At 41.6% G+C, this 10,110-nt stretch overlaps 1 protein-coding gene across 1 annotated transcript; it reads left to right on the top strand.

Annotated features, from left to right (window-relative positions):
* The first annotated feature begins 4,492 nt into the window (after positions 1-4,492).
* LOC101732785 lies at positions 4,493-7,380 on the top strand. Its single transcript, XM_018089719.2, has 3 exons — positions 4,493-4,902; positions 5,566-5,811; positions 6,733-7,380. Exons 1-3 carry the CDS (start codon positions 4,752-4,754, stop codon positions 6,894-6,896), a joined length of 561 nt encoding a protein of 186 aa, XP_017945208.2. The 5' UTR covers positions 4,493-4,751; the 3' UTR covers positions 6,897-7,380.
* The last annotated feature ends 2,730 nt before the right edge of the window (positions 7,381-10,110 follow it).

Raw genomic sequence — 10,110 nt, 5'->3', positions numbered from 1 at the left:
TACATAAATAATATTGCAGGAGGCAGCTCCTGCAATGCTGTCCCCAGTGCTGGAGGAAGGGGTGCATCACTAGCGCTGCTGCCTGAGGCGAGTTTCACCCCTGATTATATTCAATATATTTATATATAATGCAGAAGAACCATGAATATCCTGCAAATGATATCCTTATAATATACAGTTTGGTCATTACCCTATGGGACTAAACCATAAATGATATGCTTATAAACAGTGAGTAGTGATGTCATAAGTATAATCAGAGCTTAGTGATGTAATTTCTGTCACATGACTCACTAAAACTTGTAAATTATAATAAAGTACCCCCTGTTCCATGTTCCATGACCTGTATATATATGCATATACATATATATATGTATGTATATGGTATATGGCCATGGAACTCCTCCGGGACTTATAATGTTCCTATATTTTACAATAGGGGGTACTTCACTATATAAACAATGCCTAGTGATGTCATAAGTTATTATTGGTGCTTAGTAATTTCTGTCACATGACTCACTGAAACTTATTTTAATAAGTAATGTACCCCCTGTAAAATAAGTCGATATTAGAAGTCACCTTGGCGTTCCATGACTTCAGCCTTGTGCCTTTATATGGTCATGGAACGCCTCAGTGACTTATAATATACTTTTATTTTACATTAGGGGGTACATTATTCACTATTTTATGTACAAGATGGGCATGATACGCTATGCCATGTTGAAATGATATAGCCTTATAAATGGCAGGTTCTGACTTAGGAAATGCCAATTAAAAATGAGTATGTTCATTATCAGAGAACTGTGAATATGAACAGCTTTCACTGTAAATACTTTTTGTCGTTTTTTTTTTAATGACCTTTATAATTTGCTATCCCCTCATGTAACATAGTAAGTTGGGTTGAAAAAAGACATACGTCCATCACGTTCAACATACGTCCATCACGTTCAGCTGTCCAAGTTCCACCTTGGCCCGGGGGCCGCTGACTGCTGAGGGAGGGAAGTGCGGGCATCAAACACCTTTGCAGGGACATGAGGAGACCGTATTGGGGGTCCGGTGGAAACTGGACAGCTGAGGATTGGGGGAGTGAAATTTAGAAAGGTACGTAACCCAGAATCAAAAGCTTTGCAGCTCTGAATGTAAAGTGAAAGGAAGCATTGCTGGTGTGTGAGAACCCTGAGGGGGCAAGGTGGGAGTTTCACAGTTAAATTCCCCCCCTTCACTCCAACACACAGAGCGTTCCTTGATGCTCCATGGAGGGATCTGTTCTTAGATTGCACCTAGTCACCTAACTGCCACATGTGCTCCAGGGAAACTGAAAGATGCATTGCCTTTAGAAAATTGCCATTTTAAGTACTTAGGGACGGGGGGGGTCATTCCTATCACTCATGTATTATAAGGCATAATGTACCCCCTACTGTAAATGATAAGGATATTAGAAGTCACTGAGGGGTTCTGTGCCCATATAAAGGCACAAGGCTGCAGGCTGAGTTATACAGGGAACTCTGAGTATCACTCATGTATTATAAGGGATAATGTAGCCCCTACTGTAAATGATAAGGATATTAGCAGTCACTGAGGGGTTCTGTGCCCATATAAAGGCACAAGGCTGCAGGCTGAGTTATACAGGGAACTCTGAGTATCACTCATGTATTATAAGGGATAATGTACCCCCTACTGTAAATGATAAGGATATCAGAAGACATTGAGGGGTTCTGTGACTATATAAGGCACAAGCACAACTCTATATGACTATATATACACCCACTTATACAGCCCTATCTATCCACTCACATACAGACCCATACTGACCTATCTATCCACTCACATACAGACCCACACTGACCTATCTATACACTCACATACAGACCCATACTGACCTATCTATACACTCACATACAGACCCATACTGACCTATCTATCCACTCACATACAGACCCATACTGACCTATCTATCCACTCACATACAGACCCATACTGACCTATCTATACACTCACATACAGACCCACACTGACCTATCTATCCACTCACATACAGACCCACACTGACCTATCTATACACTCACATACAGACCCATACTGACCTATCTATCCACTCACATACAGACCCATACTGACCTATCTATCCACTCACATACAGACCCATACTGACCTATCTATCCACTCACATACAGACCCACACTGACCTATCTATCCACTCACATACAGACCTATACTGACCTATCTATCCACTCACATACAGACCTATACTGACCTATCTATCCACTCACATACAGACCTATAATGACCTATCTATCCACTCACATACAGACCCACACTGACCTATCTATCCACTCACATACAGACCTATACTGACCTATCTATCCACTCACATACAGACCTATACTGACCTATCTATCCACTCACATACAGACCTATACTGACCTATCTATCCACTCACATACAGACCCATACTGACCTATCTATCCACTCACATACAGACCCATACTGACCTATCTATCCACTCACATAGAGACCCATACTGACCTATCTATCCACTCACATACAGACCCACACTGACCTATCTATCCACTCACATACAGACCTATACTGACCTATCTACCACACATATACAGACCCACACTGACCTATCTATCCACTCACATACAGACCCATACTGACCTATCTATCCACTCACATACAGACCCACACTGACCTATCTATCCACACATATACAGACCCACACTGACCTATCTATCCACACATATACAGACCCATACTGACCTATCTATCCACTCACATACAGACCCACACTGACCTATCTATCCACACATATACAGACCCATACTGACCTATCTATCCACTCACATACAGACCCACACTGACCTATCTATCCACACATATACAGACCCATACTGACCTATCTATCCACTCACATACAGACCCATACTGACCTATCTATCCACTCACATACAGACCCATACTGACCTATCTATCCACTCACATACAGACCCACACTGACCTATCTATACACTCACATACAGACCCACACTGACCTATCTATCCACTCACATACAGACCCATACTGACCTATCTATCCCCTCACATACAGACCCATACTGACCTATCTATCCACTCACATACAGACCCACACTGACCTATCTATCCACTCACATACAGACCCATACTGACCTATCTATCCACTCACATACAGACCCACACTGACCTATCTATCCACTCACATACAGACCCATACTGACCTATCTATCCACTCACATACAGACCCATCTATCCACTCACATACAGACCCATACTGACCTATCTATCCACTCACATACAGACCCATACTGACCTATCTATCCACTCACATACAGACCCACACTGACCTATCTATCCACTCACATACAGACCCATACTGACCTATCTATCCACTCACATACAGACCCACACTGACCTATCTATACACTCACATACAGACCCACACTGACCTATCTATCCACTCACATACAGACCCATACTGACCTATCTATCCCCTCACATACAGACCCATACTGACCTATCTATCCACTCACATACAGACCCACACTGACCTATCTATCCACTCACATACAGACCCATACTGACCTATCTATCCACTCACATACAGACCCACACTGACCTATCTATCCACTCACATACAGACCCATACTGACCTATCTATCCACTCACATACAGACCCATCTATCCACTCACATACAGACCCATACTGACCTATCTATACACTCACATACAGACCCATACTGACCTATCTATACACTCACATACAGACCCATACTGACCTATCTATACACTCACATACAGACCCACACTGACCTATCTATCCACTCACATACAGACCCATACTGACCTATCTATACACTCACATACAGACCCATACTGACCTATCTATCCACTCACATACAGACCCATACTGACCTATCTATCCACTCACATACAGACCCATACTGACCTATCTATACACTCACATACAGACCCATACTGACCTATCTATCCACTCACATACAGACCCACACTGACCTATCTATCCACTCACATACAGACCCATACTGACCTATCTATACACTCACATACAGACCCATACTGACCTATCTATACACTCACATACAGACCCATACTGACCTATCTATACACTCACATACAGACCCATACTGACCTATCTATACACTCACATACAGACCCACACTGACCTATCTATACACTCACATACAGACCCATACTGACCTATCTATACACTCACATACAGACCCACACTGACCTAGCATTATATGTTAAACATACCATTTGCTGCCTTTTTGTGGTTAGTAGGTGTGCATTGAGTAATTGATTAAATTGCTAATGTGTTTCCAATATTCAGTCTCTCTGCATCATGCCAGACCTCAAAGAACTGTCAGTTAGTACATCACAAAAAATAACAAAATACAAAAGTGGTCTTGTCAGTATTCACTACTGTATGTTCATACATGTAATTTTCTGGTTGGGGGCAGTATTCCAAATTTGTTAATTCTACATGCACTACAGAATTTTTATCTAAAAATGTGACAATCTTGTTCCCAGTTCTCCTGTGTTCCGCACATTGTTCTTTGGGCTCTGAGAATGTTCAGTGGGTTCCGGTATCATCCGACCTGCGGATCTGTGGCCTCACATGTGAATCACTTGGGATTTATACCCTCGATCTTGCACCTGATAAACCCATCCTGGATTTCGCTTGTTCAGACAAATCCCTGAGGATATACAGCATGTATGATACACGGATTAACCTGAATGTATCCACGGGCTGCTGCTCCATAGCCAATGCTGGGAAATCAGACAGAGGGGACTATGTGCTGTATTTCTATGGGACAGATAGGAAGAAGAGACTGGCTACACAGGCAACAATCTGGGTTATAGGTAAGTGCTCTGTGTGCTGTGACCAATGCTTGCCAGGCAGTACATTCTGTTAACCCAGTACAATTGATTAAGAAAGATTTTTCATTTCCCACCACACCCCCTCATGCCATTGCACATGGTGATGGCAGTGGCTGTTTGTCTGGAAAGGACGTAGACACAAGAACCTTTGAGAAAAACGCAGCAGTGAGTGTAGAAAGCAATTTCAGAAGGGTTATGTATAAACTTGCCCATATACTGAAGTGTTTAGGAAATCCCAAATAAATGTCTGAATTACTGGATCCAGTATATCATTATATTTGATAAATGTTTGCCCTAACCTAATTCATATGGCTGCATAAATAACTGCTACATCCATCAGCATATATTTTGGTTTTACAGTTTGGTTGTTTGTTTTAATGGTTGTTTTCTGTGCATTCAGGAACCTCTTATTTGCTGCCTCCTGCTGTACAGTCTAGCTCCTCATTCTTTGCTCATCATTCCTGGGGTCCAACTGATTTCTTTCATTCAACTTTGTTTTGGATTTATTTTTTTTTTAAAGGTAAATTTCATTTAACTTTTTAAATGAAAACTTTGTGTTGCAAGGATTGCTATGTTTCCTATGTAAAAGGGGGAGGGGGGACTTAAACAGGCAAATGTGTCTAGAATGTTTATTTCCCTCCCCAGACCCAGTGTGTGTGACCAACATAAGCGCCAGGCACAATGGAGAAAATGTGAGTGTGAGTGTTTCCTACAGTGGGGAAGAGGCGACAGTTGTGTGGGCATGGAACGGGGGAGCCCTGCCTGAGAGACACCAGCTGAGTGACAGTAACAAGACTCTCACTGTACCCAGTACTGACACCGGCACATTCACCGTCCTTGTCTCCAACCCCGTCAGTCACAGCAGCGCTCACTATAACCTCACACTGACGGGTAAAGATGAGTTTTGTGCTTTGCTGCTACTGTAGACACAAACAAGGCCCCAACAATGGCAAAGTAGAAAACTTAGTGGATTTTTTATTTATTATTATTCCACAACTAGAAGTTTTGACCCCATTTCCACCACCCCAGTGGCCTGTATGAGGTAAGGGGACATAGGTCAGGGAACCAGATGAGAGCATATTTATTAATTAGGACCCAATTCCTGGACTTGTTATGACCAGTCAAATCTTACTGAGCATTGGGATTTAGTACATCGACTCCACTCCTTCTCAGAAGCAGATTTTGATGTCTGCAATAGATACATAAACACATTCTGAATGTTGGAGCATTTTTTTCTGCTTTATTCCAAATACTCATGTGCCACTGTACTGCTAATTATGCAGATATTTTTTTTCCATATGGGAGAAGCCAGTGTTATTCCAAGGGTAACCTCATCCGAATCATTTCAGACATTCAGTGAACATGCCCTTGAAGAAAGACCATCAAAAATGTGTATAGGAAAAGGCTTTTCTCTCTGTTTCTGGGATATATTGTGTGTTTGTCAGGCAGCAGTAATTGCTATATGTAGAGTACTCCGAAAAGCAGGCCTTCAGTCTAGGAGACTATTTGTCTTTTTGGAAGTCACCCCTAGACTAAAAGATTCCCCCAGAAAGGAGTCGCTTCAAGGAATCCATCCCTTTGTGTTACTTCTACTGCTAGAGTTCGGGAGGAGTTTATACTCGCTGTAACACTTTGGGAAATGGGGGTGCCTAAGGATATGTGGCCCCAATAGAGCAGGGCTGAATGGCCATCTCCAAATGATTACACCTTGACCTCTGTCTGATTATATATATTTATATATATTTTTCATATGCTTTTGGCATCACCCTATTTATCTGTGACAAACATAACATTTTTTGTTTTGCATTTTAGAAGCGGAATTGCAATCTCAAACTGGGATGATCATCGGAATTATTACTGGATTTCTGCTGCTGATTTTAATTGCCTGTTTGGTGGTTTATTGGATAGTGAAAAAGAAAAGGCAAAAGATGAATAGCCCTATGTATTCTCTGCCTATGGGGAATATACTGACCTGAAGTAGCTGTGTGCATTGATGATATATAATATAATAGCTGTGAGATATTTAATATATATATATATATATAATATAATTGATTTGCTGCCGACTGGGACCAAGAGACAAAGCAGTTGCTGATCCTCTACCTGCTTGCATGGTATGTGGAGATTGATTATTACATCTAAATGCGTTCTGGATATTATATAAATAATAAGTAAATACCACGAGTCCCTCATGTAAAGCAGTAGACTGTGTGCATGGAAGTTCTTGTATGAGGGTCTTATTAAAAGTAGCAGCAAAAAGAAGTGTGTGTGTGTATGCAGAAGCAGTCAGTCTGAATGTGTGATACAGAATGTATACAAATATATACGTATGCAGAATGTGTCTCTGATACTCGGCTATCTTTTAAAATGTCCTACAGCGTCAGACAAACAGAACATTGAAAAGCAGTAATAGGCCTATGTTGGTTTTTATTCAGTGGAAATAAATCTAAAGCAACTAAACTTTCTAAATTTTCTTGAAAATGTTTCACTGCTCCTCCAAGCAAGTGCTAGAGAATTCCCTGACAATCAAACCCTTAAGGGAAATAAAGTCACCAAAATCCATTGGCAATGGTCCCATCACACTTATTCAGCAAGGTGTTCGCTGAAACTCACAGAGGTGTGAAAGTGGGATCCAGTCACAGTGGAACCATGAGTTTCAGGTAGCACATAACTGAATAGTTCATTGGAACCACTGTAATTGGATTTTGGTGGCTTTATTTCCCTTAGGCCTTGTATCTTTAGCTGCCTATCAAATAAATATGCCATTCCTTCTTACTGGAGTACTGCCTTTATTTTGTATCTTTTTATTCCGTACGACTCCGTTGAACTGAAGAAGCTGCTCAGATGATTTGTAAGCTCTTTTGGGCAGGACTCTCTTCACCTCTTGTATCGGTTATTGATTGCTTTATATGTTACTCTGTATGTCCAATGTATATAACCCACTTATTGTACAGCGCTGCGGAATATGTTGGTGCTTTATTATTATTTATTTATAAAGCGCCAACATATTCGCAGTGCTGTACAATAAGTGGGTTTCATACATTGGGCATACAGAGTAACATATAAAGCAATCAGTAACCGATACAAGAGGTGAAGAGAGCCCTGCCCAAAAGAGCTTACAGTCTACATTATTATTATTATTATTAACATTTATTTATAAAGCGCCAACATATCCCACAGCGCTGTACAATAAGTGGGTTACATACATTGGACATACAGAGTAACATATAAAGCAATCAATAACCGATACAAGAGGGGAAGAGAGCCCTGCCCAAAAGAGCTTACAGTCTACAGTGTACAATTGCTGGTGAAGAGACTGTTCATGTGACATTAGACTTAAGGTGGCCATACATGGTATGATCTGCTTGCTTCCCCAACCTTCGAGTGGGCGATATCTGGCTAATTCAGTCAATTTGCCCTAGGCCAAGCAATAAAATTAGAATGGGGGATATAGGCACCGTCACTTTGGGGACCACATCAATGAGCTGATGGGGTCCCTTATCCAACAAGAAAATCAAACCTTTTCGATCGAGATCTGACCAATTTCATGCCAGATGTCGGTCGGACAGGCCCATCGTTCATGCCCAAGCGTGGGCCAATAAGCTGCCGAATCTGTCTAAGGGACCGATATCGGCAGCTAAATTCAGCCTGTGTATGGCCACCTTTAGCCTACCCTACGCCTATGCTCCCATCACCAATTCACATCACTGCTGCTTGGAACGAAACTGGGGACATTTTGTCCTTGTTTATTGCCTTGTTTAACGAGCCGATGGGGTCCCTTATACAAAAGAAAAATCAAACCTGCCAGATTGAGATCTGGCCAATTTCATACCAGATGTCGGTTGGACAGGCCCGTCGTTAGTGCCCAAACGTGGGCCAATAAGCTGCCGGATCTGTCTAAAGGACCAATATCAGCAGCTAAATTCTGCCTGTGTATGGCCACCTTTAGCCTACCCAAACACCCTCCGCCTATGCTCCCATCACCAATTCACATCACTGCTGCTGGGAATGAAACTGGGGACATTTTGTCCTTGTTTGTTGCCATTGATAGAACATCACGTGCCAGTGCCCTATATGACTTTTACACTTTTTTCACAGGACCAGTTCCCCTTTATCTAAATGCACATTTACTGCACTGGCTGGATTTTGATACATAATAGAATTGCTTTTGATTATTCACTTAGAGCCTCTCTCAGGCCTGGACTGGGATTTAAAATAGGCCCTGGCATTTCAAGTACATTAAGGCCCAAACAGCCCCCCAGCAGCCCAATAAATAGTGATTGTCTATGGCTCACAGAATCCACAGATTGCCAGTTTGGGCCTGGCCTCTCTACATTAATAAATCAATGTTATTCAAAAATATATAATAAATAACTCTAAATCTGCCTATAATAATGTTACTGACAGTATAGATCCAACAGCAGTAACAGCTCCTAGTGGTTCCTATAGGATACAATGAAGCAAAGGGAAATGATAACGATCAGTCAGACACTATGGGGCACATTTACTAATCCACGAATCCGAATCACGAATGGGAAAAAATGGGATTGGAAACGAAAATTTCTGAAGATCGCAAATATTACGAAAATGCTTCAAAAAATCGTATTAGTCACGATAATATCGTATTGGCGATCCGAAAGTCACGAAATTTTTGTACTGAACAATTGTAAACAGCGGTAAAACCTTTCCGATTTTTTCGTGCAAACGTCCGAAAAAGTTGTGCGGCGTACGAAAAAGTCGTGCGGACGCCCGAAAGAAATGGCGAAAATACGCTCGGAGCATTCGCATGAAAACTCGAGCGTTCGTGCTTTTGTAAATGTGCCCCTAAGTGAATGTAGTTATGTAGAATGTACTCTATTGGAAAACTAAATAAAACATTACAATAATATTGGAAATGTAACAGTTGAGGGTTAGAAATCCCCTTCCAAGCACAGGGAGATAAACTTGCAGAAGAGTTGGCCAAATTCATTCTTTTTTGGCTTGGATTTTCCTTTTCTCTTCAATTTCCGTGGAACTCGGCAGAAACACTTTCTAACCCTGAAGCCAAGTTTCTTCTTTTTGGGCCTCTGGGTTTGTCGGTTCTCTCTCTTTTTAGGTATTGCCTTTTTTCTTTTCAGATTTACATGTTTAGGGATTCGGTTTTGTGCCTCGTTCTCAGCAGTGGCCTCTTCTTCATCCTTTGGCTTCCCC

Source organism: Xenopus tropicalis, chromosome 8 (genome assembly GCF_000004195.4).
Source record: "Xenopus tropicalis strain Nigerian chromosome 8, UCB_Xtro_10.0, whole genome shotgun sequence".
NCBI classification, from domain to species: Eukaryota; Metazoa; Chordata; class Amphibia; order Anura; family Pipidae; genus Xenopus; species Xenopus tropicalis.
The sequence above is the reverse complement of the archived record's forward strand: the minus strand, read 5'-3'. Positions and strand labels throughout refer to the sequence as shown.

Coding starts and splice junctions, on each gene's coding strand:
- LOC101732785 (XM_018089719.2), top strand. CDS start 4,752: ATGTATGATACACGGATTAACCTGAATGTATCCACGGGCTGCTGCTCC. Junction 4,903..5,565: donor GGCAACAATCTGGGTTATAG/GTAAGTGCTCTG, acceptor TTCCCTCCCCAG/ACCCAGTGTGTGTGACCAAC. Junction 5,812..6,732: donor CTATAACCTCACACTGACGG/GTAAAGATGAGT, acceptor TTTGCATTTTAG/AAGCGGAATTGCAATCTCAA.